The following is a 21,418-nucleotide window of genomic DNA, read 5'->3' as shown; positions in this document are numbered from 1 at the left end:
CTGGATAATACCTCCTAACAGAACTTCACTTGCTAAATTTGCAGGAGGATCAGGAGGCCACATGGCTCTCTGGGACACAGGAAGTCTAACTTGAAAAATGAAGGATCTGGAACCTGACGGTGGCAGGTTGGTTGCTAACAACATATTATGATTTTGTCCAAGTTGAGTCTTCCATCTCGTCTCCAGGGGCGGGCAGCTTTATCACCAAAGTCTGCACCAGCATGTAGGTGGTCTTCTGGCAGTCATCCCCGCCAGCACATGGCCTGGGGCATCTATTGTAGCTCTACTCTCTCCATTGCTTCAACTTATTTCTGGACTATTGCAGACAGAGGGCCGCTCCTTCTGGGACCTCACCTCTTTGACTTTCCTGTGTGTCTCCTAAGGTACTCCCTCTCCCCTCCCCTCTGTCTGCCTTCCTCCCAGTTCCACCCCTCAGTTCAGCAAGGAGGGCGAAGAGGGAGAAACATGGGCAGGCCTGCAGAGGGAAAGGTAGAAGAAACTGGGTGGGAACCAGTCTACAGGCAGAGAGAAGAGAGGGCTTTAGTCAGCAGTGCAGAAAATGCCCAAAGCCTCTCTTGAAAGATTTCCTCAGATCTCAGGCTGGTGTTTGAGAGGAAAGGGAACTGTTACATGAGAGGTCAAGGCAGGAAGTCAAGAAGGCCTGCTAGCCTCTTTCCCACCGGAAAGCTGTGTTTAGATAAAAGCAACCAGAACATCCTTCCTTACGACCCACACCCTCTGGCACTCCCTCCCACACCCACTGCCCAGGACCCCTGGGAGTGACAAGGGGACTAGGCTGCAGTGATCTCCTCCACTGCTGGGAGGGCTCACTCAGGGTGTCAAGGTCTTCTGTGCACTATAACATATCCCATCCAAACACAGGAAATGAGGGAAGGAGTGGGAGCAAGGCAGAAAGCAAGCCAATTTCTCAAATTCTCTGTTTACTTACAGTATTTAATTTTAAGCTATAAATATCATTAGTTCAAACACCCCTGACTGGAGAACATTTGCCATCTCCAAACTACTTGGGGTAAAAAAGATTGAAACGAAACTCAGCCTAGCACAGCAAGTCAATGCGCCCAGAGCACCGCTGGAGATCCTCTGAATTCCACCATGTGGCTGGCCACGTTTCTCCAGGCTGAGAAGGCTCTGCCTTCTGTACCCTCCCCAACCTCCTTTCTCCTGGCCCAGGGGCAGGTCTCAAGGCCTGACGTGCATAGCCCTTGGCTTTGCCCCAGGCCACACGCAGCAGGAAGCTCCCCAAAGTTCCTCCCATCAACTATGGCTCCACATTGGAGACACTCCCTGGCAACCATTTCAGCTTAACTGATCACTTCCTATTAGTCGCTTTAGTGAATATCTTGGGGACACGGATATCACAGACATCCCAGTGACCTCTGCATGTGAATCAGTGTCCTGATATGTGCCTTGCCTCAGAGTAGAGGTTCTAGAATTTCAGCGTGCATCGGAATTACACAGAGGGCTTGTTGAAACAGCCGGCTGGGCCCCACCTCCAGTTTTAGATTCAGAAGCTCTAGGATAGGGCCCAGGAATCTGCATTTATAACAAGCCCCCATGCGATGCTGATGCTGCTAGTACAGGAACAACACTTAGGGAACCACCGCCTCAGACTCAAGTAGGTCCTCCTGAGCTTTAACCTAAATCTTTCTTTCCAGACATCTCTTTCCTGGAGACAAGGCCCAACCTCTGTGTGCAAATCCATTACCAAAAAAAAATGGGGTAAACTGAGGCGATCTCATGATTTCTCGGCACTTCCCTCGGCCACCTGGCCATCTGGACATACGGTCTCTTCACATGGTCAGGGTCCGACCGCACTGCTGATGGAGGCCGGCACACTAGTCTTGGCTGTGTACTTCTGTCCACCTCCCAATTCCTCTGACTCTCCCACGCTGCCTTACCTAGAGGTGTTGAAGGCAAGTGCAAGGGAATGTGGTTTCATCATCCACACCTGGTTTGTTTTGGCTGGGATTTCTACCTGCAGGTTTAAGACTCATGAATGAAATCATCAATAAGCATCCCTAGACGGGAAAAGATTAGCTAAGCAAATACTTGACGCCTACCAGCTGCAGCCCTAGCCCCATGCCAGCCGACATGAGCTCACCCACCTTTCCAGCACCGCTATCCATTCATGTCTGCAGCCAGAGGCCTGTGACTGCCACAGCAGATCACAGGACGAATACTGATAGGCAACATAAGGAAGGGGCGTCTAGGCACCGGCGATATGCTGGCCATCTGATCTGTATAGAGGATGCAAGGAGACTCCAGTCATGGGAAGAAGTGGACAGAATGCCCCATCCAGGGCCTCCCTGCAGCAGCTCACCCCAAAACGCGCCCTCCTCCCCTCAGTGACTTCAGTGAAGCCCCTCTGGCCCCTAGAGCCCTTTTTGGGGGGTTGTCCTATTGCCCTGTGGTGCTCACCTCTCCTAGAGCCTGCGGCTGCCACATTCTGTCATGTACAGGTCCTGAATGTCACTGCCCTTTGACCCTGTGACAATGTTTTTGATGTGCCAGTTTGGCTAGGCTACAGTCCCCAGTTATTCAGTTAAAGTAACATGGGTATTGCTGTGGAGGAAATGTGTCGATGTCATTACAATATATAATGACTTTACATTAAGGAAGATTATCCTAAATAATCGGGGTGGACTCGATTCAATTAATCAGAAGGCCTTAAGAGCAGGTGTGAGAGGGAGAGGGCGAGGGAGGGAAGGAAGGAGGGAGAGAGGGATGGAGGGAGGAAGGGAAAGAGGGAGGAGGGAGCGAGGGAAGGAGGGAGAGAATGAAAAAGATTCCCCTGAATAGGAGCTTTGGCCCAATGCCTGTGATCATCTTTTCCTGCCTGCCGACCCGCCCTATGAATTTTCGATTCGCTTATCCGGCCCCCACCACTGTATAAGTCAATTCCTTGAAATACATATACATATACATATATGTATGTGTATCTTCTATTGGCTCTGGTTTGATCAAACCCTGAGATACACAAAACAATGGCCTCCCCAGTCTCTGAGTCCCCCAATACTCAGAACCAGTGAATATGTTCCTTTAATGGCAAAAAGGACTTAGCAGAAGTGATCACATTTTTTAGAGTAGGAGAGAATATTCTGGATTATCTGGGTGAGCCCAGTGTAATCACAGGATCCTTATAAGAGGGAGGCAGGAGGGTCAGAGTCAGAAACAAAGGGGAGAGGGAGAGAGATTTCAAGCTGCCCATCTGCTGACTCTGAGGAGGAAGGAGCCACAAGCCGAGGAAGTAGGTGGTCTCTAGAAGCTAGGAAAGGCAAGGAAACAGATGCTCCACTAAAGCCTCCAGAAGGACCACAGACTTACCAACACCTTGACTGGAGGTCCTCCAGAACTGTAAGACAGTAAATTTGTGTTGTTTTAAGCCACTAAGTTTGATGGTGATTTGTTCCAACAGGAGTAAAAAACTAATACAATCGCTGACTCATCCAGGACCCTTCCCTTCTTCCCCAGTAGCGATGCCTCCATTCAGGCTACCTCTTTTCCCTCAGCAAGACCATATCGCCTCCTTTTCAGTGTCTCCGAGAGGGGTGGTTCTCTGCCTCTCCATAGGAAGTCTCAATTGCCTTGTCTGCTCAGCCCTCCTCTTGAGACCAGCACTGCCCCCTCCTTGTTCTAGAGAAGGGCCCCTATTCAACCACAGGGTTCCAGGAGGAGCCCCCTGTCAGAGGACCCTGCCCTGCCTCAGGGAGGGGCACATGACCCAGTAGAGCCAATCAGAGTCCTGCCCTGGGATTATTTCAAGGTGGAACTAAACGAAGGGCAGCAGGTATGCTGGTTGCTGAGCATGACCTCAGCCATGAAGAAGACAGAGGTTTATTGTGTAAGATACTGGCGGTGACATTCAGGGAAAAGTACAGAGGGTAGACAGAGCCCGGCTGGCACTCCACGCCACCTGCCCAAATCCTCACACATTTTTCTATTTTGGTTCTTGTCTTTCTCTTATTAGGAGATCCTGTAGGGCCTAGATAGTGGTCTCTAGTCAGTTTTAGACACTGCAAGCATCTCACAATCTACCATTCTTCTTGCCTTAAAAAAACCCTTCTTTTTATCAAAGTAGGTAATCTTTTCTTTAGTTGACATTCTCCTGATATATTTTCTTTCGTCCTTTGATTTTCAACTTTTTCTTTTAAACAGCATGTAACTAGATTCTCTCGCTCTCTCCCTCTCTCTCCCTGTCTCTGTATCAATCCAGTCTGAGATTCTCTAGCTCTGAAACGGTGAGAATGGTCTGTTTTCATGTGTTGTAATTTCTGACAAATCTAGATTTATATCTACTTCATTTTATTGTGCTCCTATTTCCATGATGTTTTTTGTTTTTATTTTTATTTATTTTTATTTTTGGCCTTTCATTCTCTCTTTTCCAGCCTTCTATTGGTTTATTAGGTTTCAACTTTTTACTCTCTTCTGCTTTGGAAAGTATGCATTCAATGTCTTTTCTGTTCATGATTACCCATACTTTTTTTTTTAAGATTTTACTTATTTGTCAGAGAGAGAGAGAGCACAAGCAGGGAGAGCTGCAGGCAGAGGGAGAAGCAGGCTCCCCACTGAGCAAGGAGCCCCATGAGGGACTCGATCCGAGGACCCTGGGATCATGACCTGAGCTGAAGGCAGACACTTAACCGACTGAGCCACCCAGGCGTCCCCATGATTACCCATACATTTTAACATACATAACTGACTTAACAAAGACTAAAGTTAATTAATTTTTCCCCTTTCCTCCCAAACAAGCTAAGGACTTAAGATTTAACTCCAGTTTTCCCTTCTAACTTTTCATATTAATGGTGTGTATTCTCCTATTTCCATCTTTTCTGCCCTCCATAAATCATTATTTTTGTCTACCTACAAGTAATTACTACCACTTTTTGTATCCTACCCTTTTCTTCTGTGTTTTATTTCTTGCCTTAGGAATTTCACCCTTCTTTATTTTAGTGAGGACTCATGATTAGTAAACTCCTTGCTTTGGTTTGAAAAATCTCTAATTTGTCTTCTTGAATTATCTTTTCATTATAAAATTTGAATTTGGTGCTAATTTTCTCTTAGCATTCTGAAAATTATTCCATTATTTTCTAGTATCTATTATTTATTTTGAGAAGACTGGTGTTGGTCTCATGACTGATCCTTATAAGTAATCTGCAATTTCACCCTAGAGCTCATAAAATTTTTCTGTCTTTACTGTTTGGCAATTTCAGTATACTATGTAGAGGTGTGCTCTTATTGTAAATTCCTGCCAGAATTTACTGTGGGTTTTTTTTTTTTTTTTTTTTTTTTAGATCGTGGCATAATATATTTTCTCAATTCTGAAAATTCTCTGTCATTTCTTCAATATTGTCTGTCACCTATTCATTCTACTCTCATCTTTGGTACTCATTTCAGACCTTTATTGGACTTCATCCTTAATGTTTCCATATCTTTTAACCTGTCTTTCACAGTTTCCACTTCTTTATTCCTCTGTGCCATATTCAGGGTGACTTCTTCAATCCTATCTTCCACTTCCAAATTATCATTAAGTGCAGATGTGATTAAGTTAAGGGTTTGAAATTGGGAAATTATCTAATCTGCTATTTAACCATTCACTGAACTTTTACTTTTTACATCTATGTTTTTCATTTCTAGAATTCCCATGTGCTTCCCAAAACTGCCCATTCCTTTTTCATAGTGTTTGTTCTTTCCTGGTATTTTCTATTTCTTCTTACACCTCTTTAAACATTTTAATATGGTTTTATAGTCTCTTTCAGAATATTTCATTATCTCAAAATCTTGAGGTGCTAATTTTCCTCATTGATATATCTGCTGCCTGTTGCTTATGGTGGATCATTTCCTTGTGTAACTTTTTGTTGTAAGCTCTTCTTCCAAGGGCATTGTCTTTTCTTAGGGATTCTGGTTGGTCTAGATTATAGAAACATCCTTCCAGAGTGGTTTTACTCTTTTGTCTACCAGATGGCAAAGACTTATCGCCAGCCCAAAAACAATTTTTATGCTACTTTATTTGCTTAGAGATTCCCATACCATGTGGATAGTATAAGTTCTGTTTTCAATTCTATGTGGCACAGACTTGGGGTTATGATTTCGTAGAGGAATTATTTCACCCAGAGGTCCTGTTAGAGATAAGCCTCTTTGCTGTCCCTAGGGTGGTGGGCAGAGTTTAATTAGTTCTCTTCTCACCAGGGGGCCAGCTTTACGCATCAGTCTGAGGGCCAAATCCCCATGTCATCTTTGCTCCCTGTGTGATTACTAATACCTAATCTCCATTAGGAGTTTCTTTAGGGTTTCTTTACTGGTCTAGTCATACCACACACATTTCTCCCCTCCATTCCTGCTGCAGGGTCAGCTGGTACACTCATTATTTTGGTGTTCAACTCATTCTTCATCTCTTGCACCTGAAAATTTCACTTTCTTTCTTGCAAGCTTGGCTCCACTTTTAATATTTGGTGGTGTTCTATTTTATGAAGCATCTCTAGGTATTTATAGTATGAAGTCCCATGTTATGTGAACCTGTCATGTTGATGGAAGCCATAATTCACTATAGGTCTTTATGATCCATCTTATCCTAACTAACCAGAGCCTTTGAAAGATAGGTACCTTGTCTGATGCACAGCTGTGTTCCCCAAGCAGAGGTTATATATCAGAAGCATGAAGGTGACTTTTTAGAATCCAGAGCCTGTGGCTGCATATGTATTAAGCAGAATCCAGTTCTGTCTCTACCCCCTTCTTCTTCTTGGAACCCAGTTCTTTTCCCCCTCATTTGACACACTTTGTAACCATGTTATTTGTGCATCTGCCCACTGTTTATATATCTCTCAAGAGGGCATAGCCCACTCTTTTGTTCATCATTGTATCTTCAATGGTTGATGGTAGGTGATCAATAATAACATGTTGCATGAATGAATGAACAAAATGAATGCATCTCAGGCAGCCATTCTGACACCATTCCTGGCCTCAGGCAGCCATCCTGACACCATTCCTGGCCTCAGAGTTTCGAAAGCCCTGCTGAATACAATGCTTTCAGAGTGTTATCTTACAAACAGGGGGTAGTTAATCAAGGCTTACCAAATGACTGGGTGAAAACCCACCCAGAATGTCCCCACATCCTCCCAGGTGTAAAAGTCCAGGCTCAGGACCAGATCCCAGGCAGCACTTAGCAGTTCCTGTCCCAGCCTCTATCCTCACTGCCTCTCCCTCAGGCCCACTCTTCCTTCATGGCATGGAGCCCATCAGATACACTCACTTCCTTAAGATGCTTGGCCAAACTTAGGGCTAGATTCCCAAGCTCTGAGCCAGCCACTGGAAGTGGGCACCAGAAGAGCAGAGAGGGAAGCAGAGAAACACCTCTCAAATCTTCCCAAAGAAGAAAATGTTCCATAGTTTTATCTCTCTTTAAGAATTAAAGTATTGTTGGGGCGCCTGGGTGGCTCAGTCATTTAAGCACCTGTCTTCGGCTCAGGTCATGATCTCAGGGTCCTGGGATCGAGCCCCACATGGGGCTCCCTGCTCAGCGGGGAGTCTGCTTCTCCCTCTGCCTCTGCCCCTCCCCCCACTCATGCTCTCTCACTCGAATAAATAAAGTCTTAAAAAAAAAGAATTAAAGTATTGTTATTTGACTTTATCTCCAACTCTGAGGAGCCATAAGACTCAAATGCAATAACAAATGTTATAATGCAGTGGGAACAGTGATGGGAACTGCGGGAATAGTCCCTCTAGAGAACCCCACAGTCCTGCCGGCCATCCTGGCTTCATCTTTGGTCCAGCCTTAGGTACCTGGAGACCAGACACCTCCCATCTTATATGGTATTTCATATCCCACAATGAATATCCAGCAAAGGGGGATGTGGGTGTCACCACAGACTTTAGGGCTTTTTAACTGGCAGTTTTTTTCTAATTATAAGCACAGGACATGTTTACCATGGAAAAATGGAAAACACAGAAAGTCACAAAGAAGGAAAACAAAACCATTTGTAGGCTTCTCACACAAAGAACTATCTGTTTAGCTGTACCCTCTTCAAGTCTTCTGTGACTTAAAAATTTGGATCATCTCTACGTATAGTTGCCTATCCTACAGCCTCTATTTTAGATTATAGAATGAACGCTTCCCCCAAGTTTAAACTATTCTCGAGAAAACTTCAAAAAATAATTTGTAAATATTCCATAGATGGATGTGCCCTGGTGTATTTGACCCTCCAGTTTCTAGATATAGAAGTCATTTCCTCACTATAAGCTTCTGAGCATATGAGTCACATAATAAAATGTTGTTCAGCTGACTGGGTTTCCATTTATTCTTTAGGAAGTGTTTCTAAGCCACCTTTAGGCTGGGTCCTTCCACACTGTGTGCTGTACAGCTGGAGTATCTGTCCAGCCTTATGAGCACGGCCAAGGAGAAAGAGAGGAAAGCTAAGGAACGAAGACTTTCAGGGCAACCATTGTCAAATTTCACTTGGGAAAATACAATAATACATATAAATAAGTAGCCCTGCTTGTTTCTGATGGTATGAAGGACTGAAGTGCAAAGCTCTGGCTCAGCTGGTTGGGTTTTTTTTTTTTTTTAAAGGATTTTATTTATTTACTTGAGAGAGAGAGAATGAGAGATAGAGAGCACGAGAGGGAAGAGAGAGCGCACACGCGCACACACACAGAGGAGCAGGGGGAAGGGCAGAGGGAGAAGCAGGCTCCCCACTGAGCAAGGAGACCGATGTGGGACTCAATTCCAGGACCCTGGGATCATGACCTGAGCCGAAGGCAGATGCTTAACTGAATGAGCCCCCCAGGCGCCCCAGCTGGTTGGGATTTGTGGTGTGATGCAGGAAGCAGCCATAGAGGAAAGAGTCGTAAAACAGAGTCCCCAAATACCAGCTTTGTTACTGTGTAATGTGGCAATTCCCATGAGTTGCCTGCCAGTTTCCACTATGAAATGTGGATAATATGCATCTTGGAGCATGGGAGGTAAGATTTAGTCAGATAGCATTTCTGAAAGGTCCACTTATTATTTCACTAAATTTGGCACATAATAGGTCTCCCCAAATGCATTTGCATTCACAATTTGATATCCATATGCCCCCACATATTTTCCCATATATACATGCCCTAATAAAATGTATCCATCTTTGTGAAGATAGCTCAGAAAATCATAATTGTTACTAATAAAAATGTATTGCTGAGGATGGGAATTCTGAATATTTGTGATTTTCAGGCAACCAAAACAGACTTGTCCCCACTCCTTGTTAGTTTTACATGCTTATATGTTAAGTTTACATGTTGATTCAGTGGGACTGTGCTTTCTTGGGATGCTGAGTACAAAGAAGAAGGAGCCCCCCAGGCCATGGTGAGCCTAGGAGGACAGTCTCCTGACAGCAGGGGCAATGTGAAATGAAATGGACAACCACAAGGCCCTGTAGGCTCACTTTCCAAGTCAGTGACAAGGTTCAGGGGTGGAGATGACCCAATAGACAAAGCTGGTTCTATAATAATTTGGCCCTGCCATTTGGGGATGGGAGGGATGTGTGGGGTGTATCCCTGGAGTATATCCCACAGGTATGTTCCTGCTAGCATTAGGCCAGATCCCTCTGTGAGGGTCTCTGCTGGGCCCTCTGGTGATAAAGTTAGGATGGAGTCCCCAGTGAGCCTCTTGTCTACTTCCTCCTGAGAGATGTCATTTAGCTGGAGGCCAGAGGATAGACAATGATTTATCCAGGGCTCTTCCAGGCTTGGCATGGACACTCTGTGAAGGCCTGCAGAGTCAGGGGGAAGTGAGAGCTAGCGGTGAGAATAGAGGAAGATTGGGGTAAGGAGGAAGAGTGTGAGAGATGGGTTTGGGCAGGCCTCGCAGCTCATGAGGGCATAAATTTGCAGGGCCTGATGGGGTGGAGGTCCCCTTCATGAGAAGGTCTCTGCTGGTTCCAGGAAACTCAGGGCTCACCAGCCTCCACAAAGTTGGAGGTTCCTTCATGAGTGGTGACCAAACTCCTTGCAGTGACTAGAACCAGCAAGAAAACCTTTGTGATCTGGGACAACAAGAGTCAGGGACCACACATACCCCTTAGCAATGACTAACTTCAGAGCCTGGTTTGGCTTTTAGAGGAGGGTAGTCCAGACCACCGGGCTTTCCATTTCATCCGCGACGAGCAGCTCCCCAGTTAGAGGGACTTATGGGAGAGGGGAGACTGCTTTCTACTGGAAATATCCAGGAGAGTGACCAGGAAGAGGGGGTTCTGCTAGCTTCTCTCTGGGGATGCGCATGGAAGGGCAGGGGCAGATTTCAGCTCAACACAGCAGAGACTTAAAGCCTGTGATGCTACCAGTTCCTGGACCTGCCTTGTGAGGTGGTGAGTTCCCCATTACTAGGGCTATGCAAACAGAGGTAAGGACATCATCAAGAGGATTCCTGCCGCTTTGAGCAGATGATCTTTCTCGTCACGTTCAATTTTGAAATTCAATAATTCTATAAGCCAAGAAGCACTATCTCTCTACAGGTCAGTTTTATCATCACTTGTATGGATTCTATACCACGAGATGTTAAAAATGCTTAGGAATCATGATGAGCAACGAAGAGGGGAATGGGTAGGAGGATTTCTGCGTACAAATAAGAAGGAGTAATGGGGCTTGTTGCTCGATGAGCCCCACCACCAGTGTCCTGGTTCCTCCTCGTCTTCTCTCTGGACGAATACAATCCCTTCCTGCCATAGATCCTTGAGGTTTATTTCCATCACCGGACACCAACCCCGACCCTCCATCGGTGGCTCCTCTGCCCCACAGTCAAGGTGGAAGTCCATCCTTGTACAATGTCACAGCAAGGGAGGCAGTAAGGTGACCAACTTGTCCCAACCTGTCCAGAACTTGTCCAGTTTTAAAACTGAAAGTCCTGTGTCCCAGATACTGCCTCAGTCCTGGGCAAAATGAGGCCGGTGGACATGTTGAGAGGCAGGGAATTTACAGACTCTTGTTTCTTGGAAACTTGGGAGCCTCTTAGGGAGCCAAGTGCAAACAGTAATACCTGGTACAGAGCCTCACATGGTGGACACTCAGTAAAGGCTTATGAGTGAGTGAGCCCCAGGCTCCTGCACCAATGCTTAGGTCCCACCACTTCCCTCAAATGCACTGAGAATCAAAGGCAAAGCAGGAAATTTTCAGAAGGGCCTGAGGCACAAGTCAGGAAGGATGTAAAAGAGACTGAGAAAATGGTCATTTTAATCCCATCCTGGGCACCTGGGTGGCTCAGTCGGTTAAGCATCTGCCTTCGGCTCAGGTCATGATTCCAGGGTCCTGGGATTGAGTCCCGCATCAGTCTCCCTGCTCGGGGGGGGGGGGGGGTCTGCTTCTCCCTCTGCCTCTGCCCCTGCCCCCTGCTCATGCTCTCTCTTGCATGTGTGCGCTCATTCTCTCTTTCTCAAATAAATAAATAAAATCTTTTTTTAAAAAAATCTCATCCTGCAAACTCATTGGCAGCCCATTATGCAGCGCAAGGGTGACTCGGGAAGCCTGCTGTCCTCCCCATCCTTCCGTTCTGCCACTATCTTTTTCCTCCAAGCCCACAGGGACCTCAGTACATTCTCTAGCTGGCTCGTCTCCTGGGTGTCCCACTTACAGGGACCAGCCCAGGAATTACCTGACATTCACACCCCGTATCTGTCCCACTTACACTTTCTAGGTACCGTTCCCTCTGTGCTTAACAAGCTGGCTGGGTGAATTAACTGGATAAACTAGTTCTGACTTGAGGTTTACCTGTGTTGTGTTTCCCAAACTTGGTATGCTCTACCTGGGAGTCACATTTGGGAGACACGAGCTAGACGTGGCATAGCTTCCTAGAGCGTCAATGTTACTCCAAGATCTGGGGGGAAATACAACATATTTGGAAACACATAGCTATACTGTGGAGGAAAACATAAAATTCACTTGATTTTAAGATAAAACATAAAATATCCCAGAAATGTAATACTCGTGGTTCATCCACTCACCCTCTTGTCTACCCCTATGTGGAAACCTGTTCACTCCCTCCTAGAATTCAGGGCATCTTGGTGGGGCGGCTGGACAAACACTGGCTTGTTGCAGCCCTCCCTAATGACATCTGCATTTTAGCTGAGGCCTTCTGTGCTCTAGGCCAGCATCTCCCAGGGGTTTTAGATGGAACATTCTTTGGAACATAAGTAGGTATTACTGATGTTTGACTAAGGAAAATGAAACTTGTTACCAGAACTCCCAGATTCCTACAGGACTCGTGTGCACACTAAATGTCTACCAAAGGGTTAGTGTGCCTACTTTCTGGGAGGCGGTGCGGGGGTGAGGGCAGGGGGTGGGGTGGGCAGCCCTGTGGGGAGCCAGCACCAATGCTGACCAGACTGAATGTCCCCCAGTTCATTTGGGATTAGTGTCACAGGATGGTGCTCCTCCACTCAGCCCTGCCAGAGCCTCCAGCATTTCCCTGGAGCCTCCTGAACATCTTGTTCAACAGGGCAAAGAGGTTGGGAGGACTTGCTCTGCGAGAGGGCTACTCATTGGAGTATCTACCCATCCTTCAACCCCACAGTGCAGCCTGGTTTCGTTCCCCACCCTGCCTTGGTTTCGTTCCCCACCCTAATCAAATGTAATCCATCCCAAACAGGAAGACACATCCAGGGAATCAAGGCCCTCTAAACTGAGAGAGCTGGGGATTGATCAAAGACAACAAGCCAGTCTGCACCCTCCTCTTCTGCCAGGTTTCATAGCAGGTCTCCCAGCAAAGCTCAGACCCAACTGGCCCTGCTCCCATTCTCATCTCCATCAGCAACTGAACAGCATGAGATGAGAATCTGAGAACTTGCAAGGACCTCAGAGATCACAGAGCTCAGGTCCAAATGTTCATGGATGAGAGCATATAGAACTGAGAGGCATTCTGTGGCCATGGGAAGAAGGCTGGGGAGTGAGCTGACCCCGAGAGGGAATTCCGGCTTGCTATTTACTGGACAGGTGGCCTTGAATGAGCTTCCATTTCCTCAAGTGTGAAATAGAGATGCTGAAACCTCCCTTGCAAGGCTGTTGTGGAGAATAAAAAAGGTTTAGGATCATAGATTAACAAATCAAGTTCAAAGGAAAAGACTATTCAGCTAAGCCCAGGAGAAAAGCTGGAGCACAGAGATACATAAAATCCCATCCAGTTACTAAAAGCGAGCTTTAAATTTGTCTTTGAATCTTCCTAAAAGGCAAAGTAGAAGGGAAACTGAATGGGTTATAAAATATGGTAACCATAGGATAAACACATACCACTGCAGACAAAAAAATCAAGCTTCTACCTGACATCAAGACTTGCTGAATAGCTACGGTAATCAAGACAGTGTGGTACTAGCAGAGAGATATACATAACCATCAATGAAACAGAACAGAAAACCCAGAATAAATCCACACAAGCATGGCCAACTGGCTTTTGACAAAGGAGCAAAGGCAATTCAATAGAGAAAGGATAGTCTTCTCAACAAATGGTGCGGGAGCAATTGGATAACTATAAACCAAAAAAAAAAAAAAAAAGAACCTCACACCTATACAAAAATGAACTCAAAATGGATCATAGATTTAAATTCAAGGTTATATAACTTTTAGAAGAAGATATAGGAGAAAACTTTCAGGGACTAGGTTTGGTGAGGAGTTCTTAGAAATATACCAAAAGCAGGATCCAGAAAATTAAAAATCGATGTATTAGATTTCATCAGAATCCAAACATTTTTTTCTGTGAAAGACCCAGTTAAGAGAATAAAAAGATAAGCTACAGACAGGGAGAAAATATTTGCAAACCATATGCCTAACAAAGGACTTATATCTCATATATATAAGGAATTCTCAAAACAATAGTAAAAATTCTGATTAGACAAAGGACAAACTATACAAGCAGACATTTCAATGAAGAGCACATACACACGGCAAATAAGCACATGAAAAGATGTTCAACATCACTAGCTATTAGGGAAATGCAAACGAAGACCATGCCAAGATGTTACTACAAACCTATTGGAATGGCTAAAATAAAAAGTAGCGACAACACCAAATGCTGACAAAGATGTAGAGAAACTGGATCTCTCTTACATTGCTGGTGCAAATGTAAAATTGTATGGCCACTTTGGAAAAAAGTTCGGCAGTTTCTTAAAAAAAAAAAAAAAAAATCAACATGCAACTACCATCCAACCCAGCAAATGCACTCCTGGGCATTTATTCCAGAGAAATGAAAATTTTTGTCTACCCAAGAACCTGTACATGATTGTCCATAGCAGCTTTACTTATAATAGCCCCAAACTGGAAACCTAAATGTCCCTCAATAAGTGAATGTTTAGGCCAATCACAGGACATCCATACCATGGAATACAACTCAGCAATAAAAAGGGACAAACTATTGATACAAGCAACATCCTGGACGGATCTCAAGGGTATTATGTTGAACGAGAAAAGCCAATCTCAAATGGTTACACAGTGCATGATTCCATTTATGTAACATTCTCAAAATGACAAATGATCATGTTGGAGAACAGATTTGGGGTTGTGATAGGAGGCAGGCGGAAGGGGGTGGGCATGACTCCGGAGGAGTAGCACAACAGAGGTCTTCTTGGTGGTGACGGAAATAGTTCTGTGTCTTGAGGCAGTAGGGTGGTGGTTCCATGAATCCAAATGTGTGACAAAATGGCATGAAAATACACACACACATTATAGCAATGTCCAGTCCCTGCTTTTGGCATTATAGTGCAGAATTAAGACAGAACCACTGGGAGAAACTGGGTGAAGGGTGCACAGCACCTCTCCACACTATTTTTCCTATGAATAGATGATTGTTTCAAAATAAAAAGCTTTTTAAAAACTCAAAATAAATCAAGCTTTGTCTGGTACTAAGAACTCAGCTTTCTCCCATAGCCCCTCAAAAGGAGCCCCCAAGGACCATGGTGACAACGCATCTGGGCTGGTCCGGTGGGGTACAGACAAGTGTAAATTCACATAGCTATTTCTTTATGTCCTTGTTCAACAGACACTGAGAGTGCAATGCCCAAGTACACAGTCATGAACTTATGATATAAAATGGGGGCCACTGCCCAGGAGCATACCAAGCTTCTTAGCTTCACCATGCCTAGCTCTCTGGCTTCGGCACATAACTGGAGCTCTCCTCAGGCCAGTGCCTCCACAGGCAGAAAGTGGGGTGAAGCAAGGGCTGGAGGTGGTTAAACCCATGGGACGGGATAAAACCAAGCAGAGGTGTGAAGAGGGAGAACAAACAGGAAGGAGGTCTGCACTGGGAACCACCCACATTCCTCTGCATTCCACAAACAGAGCAAAAGAAGGTGAGGGGAAGCCATGCTCCCAACCCAGCATCCCAACATCATATCTGGATCTCCTAGAATGGAAGAAAAGTCGCTGTCACAGACAAAAGAGAATGATCAGAAAGAGATAAGATGAGCGATCCATATTGTGAGACATAAATCAGTCTTCCCTTTGTTCTGTAGCAGTATAGGTCCCAATTCATCACCAGGAGAAGGGCTTTGAGTATCATCACAGGAGAAAAGGGTCTGAGTGACCTATGACCCCTCCCCACACCCCCATACATAAGCAGGGCAAGCCAGGCCCTCTCAGGGGATATAGATAAATGCTGTCCTCCACATCAGAGAAATACCCACCAGCCCTGGGGCAGGAGGAGTGGGCACCTCTTAATCCATGAGACCCGTTAAGGAATTCTTTGGCCCCAGGGATTCTCTTGAGAGTGTTTTCCCCAAGCATGAATTGTCAGGTTGGTGGGATATAGCACTTTCCTCTGGAAACCAAGAGGTTAAGCCCAAGAGATTAAGCCCAAGATGTCTCCCCACATTTGCAGGGTCAGAAGTCTTAGGAAGTTATAGACACAGGCTAGGATAAAGTACCTCTCCCTCAATTTTGGACCTCCCTCCCAGGTCAGAGGTCACTGGGCCACATAGGCCAAGCTGTGAGATCTGTCCAACCCTTTCTTCCCACTGTGTGTCCCATGCCCTCCAGTCCCACTGGACTCTCCCTCAGTGACTGGGTATACACTATTTCCCTACGCTGGGGCCTGAGGTGTGGGAGTTCCTGAAATTTGGGCAGCAATTACCAATGGTCTACTCCTTTTATAAGATAACCTCAGTTTGGTCCCCCCAATTTTTTTTTTTAAAGATTTTATTTATTTATTTGAGAGAGAGAGAGAATGAGAGTTAGAAAGCACGAGAGGGAAGAGGGTCAGAGAGAGAAGCAGACTCGCTGCTGAGCAGGAAGCCCGATGCGGGACTCGATTCCAGGACTCCAGGATCATGACCTGAGCTGAAGGCAGTCGCTTAACCAACTGAGCCACCCAGGCGCCCTGGTCCCCCAAATTTCATTTTAAGAAGAAACAGATCTCTTTGAGGCTGCCAAGATGAGTTAGCCACAAAGGCTCTCTCTCCTGCCTCCCCACCCCTACCCCCATAATCACTGAATGAATCTGTTTTTAATTTAGAGTTCTGGATGTTAAACTGTTCTCTCTGACAATGACTAGTGAGCAGGTCTTCTGCTTCTTAAGAATCCTGTAGCCAGAGGCAATACAGACTGTCTCCAGAATAAATACAATTTACTCCTACAGGAGAGAGTACAAAAACCTCACCCCATAAGTGAGAGTCACTAGGCTCTTTACGGAGAGTTGTGAAGAGTAAGAAGGTATGATGAGCCTGTTACTGACTGGGGACATCCATCCTATAGCCATGACAGCGACCCCTGCTCACAGTTGGGATGTGAGTGTCAGCAGGGCCTGAAGAAAGCACTGACCCCTAGGAACAAGCATACCTCCAGTATCTCCGAGTGCTCGACCAAAATTGAGCAGCACTGTGTGGTGGTGAGGGCAGAGTGCATGGCGGTTAGTCTCTGACCCTGGGGTCTCCCATACCTGGTTCCTCCACACTCCACCCCTGTCTGGCTATGTGTCCACACCTCACTAAGCCTTGTTTTCCTCATCATTAATGGGGACAGTAATAGTCTCCACTAGATAGAGTCGTAATGAGAATTAATTATGGGTGGAATATATCCAAAATTCTTGGCACATCCAAATAGCTCCATTAGTGTTAGCTACTATTACGTCTATTTTGGACATTAACTGTAGTTTCTCTTAATTATTAACTATGCCTCATGTGAGGCATAATTGGTGGAACAACAGATCCTAAATAGTGTTTAAACGTGCATCCTGTTTGTTAAGGCAAACTGACATCTTATTGATGCCAATCCTGGGGAGTCCAGCATGGTTTACAAAACCTGTTTCCTACGCCTCATCCCACATAATCCTTAAGGAGCCCCCATGAGGTGGGGATCATTCATAGTACCTGTTTTTTGTTTGTTGTTGTTTTAACATAAGGACTCTGATGCCCAGGAAAGGTGAGAAATGCCCTCATGTGTTGGTAAGAGGTTAGACTGACCTGGATCTACATCTTGTGGCCTCATCCCCTTCCCCTAAACCATGTGGTTGGCAGGAATGTCATAAAGCCAATTGGTTAGTCTGTCCCAGGAAAATGATGGGTCCTTAGGTTGGGTGTCCCCTGTTAGCCCCCATGTCACACATGTTCACAAGACACATGCAGTCCATCACCTATTGGGAGAGAATGCAGAACAGTCACCCAACCTCTCACTGGGAGGAGGGAATATCCCAGCAAGTCGCGTCCCCAGACAACCATTACTGCCCTCTGGAAGAAAAGGCTTACATGAGTTTAACTCATGGAATTCCAGGTCCCAGATTTGCCTTGAGATATCCAAATTGTACCTGGTTTCAGGCTGGTTAAGAGTAGCTAAGTGGGGGCGCCTGGGTGGCTCAGTTGGTTAAGCGACTGCCTTCGGCTCAGGTCATGATCCTGGAGTCCCGGGATCGAGTCCTGCGTCTGGCTCCCTGCTCAGCAGGGAGTCTGCTTCTCCCTCTGACCCTCTTCCCTCTCGTGCTCTCTATCTCTCATTCTCTCTCTCTCTCTCAAGTAAATAAATAAAATCTTAAAAAAAAAAAAGAGAGAGAAGCTAAGTGGAAGTCTCTCTAAACTCTGGTTTCAGAGTTACTATGGATCAGTGGAGGTAATAATTAAGAGAATCTGATTTTTAGAGTTAAGAAAAAATCTTAACTGGTATGAACCTTTAGGAGGCCAACTGGCCTGGGTCCAGGCCTCAGGCACGTGTGGTTAAATCATCAACAAATGATAAATAATCTCATTTTTATAGATCTTCAAAGAAACTGTGGCCATAAACTCATTTTAGGGACTCAGGGCAGGTCTAGATGGATCAGTCTCATGGGGGGTGACCCTCACTGTCAGAAAACTCTTCTGGGACAAGCTACCCCTGTTGCCCTTGTTGGTGAAATAGGGAGAGGTGCCCCCACCCTGACTTTCTCCTGGGCCTCTTTCTTTTCGGACCACCCAGCCGCTGCTCCCACCCTTTCCTCCCAATCCCTAATTTATAAACACCAAATTTTCTACAGTTCTCTGCTGAAACTTCTCCAAGACTCTTTTGAATGGTGGGACCAAAACCACACACAGTGTTCTCATCCAGGTCTGGCCAAAGGTGAGGCAATTTGAGGACTATCTGAAACTATCTCAAAATTTCTGTGTCTTATTTACATCCAACCATGGAATCAACTCAGCCTTTATTTATTGTGGTGTGGGGCCAGAGCAGAAGCAGGAGTGGGGATCCCAGCTGCACTGCTAACAATATGAGTAAGTATATAGGTGGGATTCACTGTGACCTCCAGATCCCTTTCTGGTGAACACTCACATAATCAGTCCACAGAGCACCTCTCCCCCCATCCTCCCGTTAATTGCACCACTGGAGGCTTTACCTAGCCCCATCTGACTGTATGATTGCTGGAAAGAACCTCTCTGGACCATCCCCCCCCCCCCCCCCCACTACCCTCAAGGTGCCTTCATGTGGGCTCTGCCGTCTTCACCACAGCAGCTCTGCCCTCTCAGGAGGCGCATCTCTCAGTTGTTTCTGCCCAGGCAGAACCAGCAAACGAGCCTGAGTGTGGATTCAACTATTCCAGGTCCCCCTGGACGTGTGAGGAAGTGGTAAGCCTTCCCCATCCCCCTGGGGACGAGAGTGTCCTCACCCCTCGGCCAACTACACCCCATCTTCACCCACTCCCAACAACTTGCCAGGAGAGAGGCACCTGCTCCGGTGTTACACTGCGAGGGCCTGCTGCTTTCCTGGGGCCATTTCCACACCAGGAAGCGCGCTGTGTTGGTTGCCAACCCCCGGGAGGGAGTTCTGAACTTTGCAGGCAGCAGCGCGGAGAGGTAGCAGAGCCCGGGCACTGCAGCTTTTGGGGAAGGAGAACGTCCCCTCTGCCACCCACCCCAGGAGGAGTTAGGCTCTGACCCCCATCTCAGGGGAACCACAGCCTGTCATCTCCCGGCACCTCCAAACCCACCCCTTCCGCAAGTTCACTGCCCGCAGGAGACCGCAAAAGTCCCCCGCGAGATGTTCTTTTTCAGTCAAAGGGCAGCACAATTACCACCTGAGAAGAGTTGAACCAACAGGCGGGTCCGCTCCTTGTCCTGTTTCTTACCCTGACGAGGGCGTGAGAGCGCGCGCACCACACGGAGACACGCACACACCCGCCCAGCACGAGATCTTGCGTCCGGGCGCCCCTCGCCCGCAGCCAGGCCCCCCGGGGATGCGTCCCTGAGCGCGGCAGCGAGGGCTGAGGGGAAGCCCCGGCGCCTGGGCGTCCCCCTCGGGCTCCGCAGCACCGACGCCGGGGCCCGACGGTCGCGGGTTCTGCGCTCACCTTAATGTTGCTGAAGACAGAGCGGGGACAGCGGCCGGCTCGGCCAGAAGAGGCGTCGCTGCCCCGGCGCGCGCCGGGCTCGGGCCAGAACCCCATGGTGGCGGGACGGCAGCAGCGGCGGGACGGCGGCAGGGCCCGGGCGGGCGGCGGGGCGAGCAGGGGCCGGGCGCCTCGGGCTGGAGCGGCCGCGCCGGTGGCTGGTGAGAGCGGCCGCGGCCGCCGGAGGAGGTTCGCAGCGCGGAGACTGCGCGAGCGAGAGTGCGCGCCCAGAAGTTTTATAAGTGGCCGCCGCCGTCGCCGATGATGAAACGCGCTCTCCCTCCTCCCTCTTCTCCTCGGCTGTCGAAGGCGCTGCGAGCCCCCGCCCCCCCCCCGCCGCGGCCGCCCCCTCAGACAGGTGTGACGCGGCGGCCGGCCGCGCGTGACCTCGCCCCGCGCCCGGGGTCGTCTCTGCTCCCGGAGCCCGGCTTGGACCCGCGAGGCTTGACCGCCCCGGAGAAGGTCCCGCCGGCTGGGCGGCGGGGGGCGGCGAGCCCCGGGGAGGGGGAGGTAGCGGCTGGAGGGGCAGGAGCCGGCAAGGGGGGGGTGGGGGCGGCCTGGAGGACTGGCGGGGCCGGGCGGGGGGCGCAGCGGGGACCGACAGGCGGGCGACGGGAGGGGACCAGAGAAGAGGTTGGCAGGGCTTCGGGGGCAGGAGAACCGAGAGGGGCTGGAGGGGCCAACGGGAGCCAGGGGGCTTGACGGGGCGCCGGATCTTCAAGAGGAGAGGGGTGCCGCGGCGCCCCTCCCGACGCCCTCGGGGAGATTTACGGAGCGGGTCTCTGCTTGTTTGCACTCGCCGAAAACCTGGGCTCTCAGTTCCGGTGATGGCCCCGAGACTCGCTGAGGCTGTTTGTGTGGAGGACTGATTTATATTTAAACTGCTCTTTGCGCTGGAGAGGGGGCCGCCCCGGGCAGGGCCCGAACTCTCTGGACCTGAGCCAAGGTAAACTGCAGGCGCTGTCAAGTGTCAGCATGGCTGGGTCTGGCCTGAAGTACTGCGGGCCAAGAGAGAGGGCCCCCCGTGGACATAAGGGACGCACCCCACTGACCTCCTTCTCAGGGCCGGAATAGAACAGCGGCTTTATTTTTTTTCCCCCCCAAGATTTTTTTTTTCCACCAGGATTCCTACTGCAGAGAAGAGAAAGAAGGTGAGACTTTTCCAAGAGAAGGAGAAGAAAGTTATGCCAAAAGCAGCTGCAGTAAGGAATCCAATTCTGGAGGTATTTTTCCAGCTCCCTCATTCCTGTCGTCCTGTGCAGGCCCACTCAACTGCCAGGAAAAGCACAAGCCCAGCTTCAGTACCCGGGAAACTTTGGATAAGACAAAGACCCACAGGACGATGCCTTTCTGGGCCTGGTCTGGGCTGTCCTCTGTCTGTGGGCTTCCCCTATCCACCCGTGGTCCAAGAACCCTGGACACAACAGCATGTGGTGCTGGAAGAAAAGCCACTTGACAGCGGGCAGCCTCTGGCCACTTCACTCACCCACAGAGTAAAGGGCATCTAGAGAGGCTTCCCAGAGCCCTGCAGCATCCTCAGACCCAGAACAGGCAGGAAACTCCAAGTCACCAGTCTACCCTTTGAGAGAGCTTGGAACACAAGGACAT

The 21,418-nt window shown here is 48.0% G+C and overlaps 1 protein-coding gene across 1 annotated transcript in view; it reads right to left on the bottom strand.

Annotated features, from left to right (window-relative positions):
- Positions 1-20,252, bottom strand: part of SLCO2A1 (solute carrier organic anion transporter family member 2A1) — an 83,922-nt gene extending 63,670 nt beyond the window's left edge. The window contains exon 1 of the mRNA XM_025882012.2: positions 19,772-20,252. Coding sequence (XP_025737797.1) covers positions 19,772-19,867 — 96 coding nt within the window. The 5' untranslated portion in view covers positions 19,868-20,252. The remainder of the gene's footprint in view (positions 1-19,771) is intronic.
- Positions 20,253-21,418: the final 1,166 nt, after the last annotated feature.

Source organism: Callorhinus ursinus, unplaced genomic scaffold (assembly GCF_003265705.2).
Source record: "Callorhinus ursinus isolate GAN/ISIS: 27379988/994484 unplaced genomic scaffold, GSC_fseal_2.0 scaffold1, whole genome shotgun sequence".
NCBI lineage: Eukaryota > Metazoa > Chordata > Mammalia > Carnivora > Otariidae > Callorhinus > Callorhinus ursinus.
Note: the sequence above shows the minus strand (reverse complement) of the source record. Positions and strands in the feature narration are given on the sequence as shown.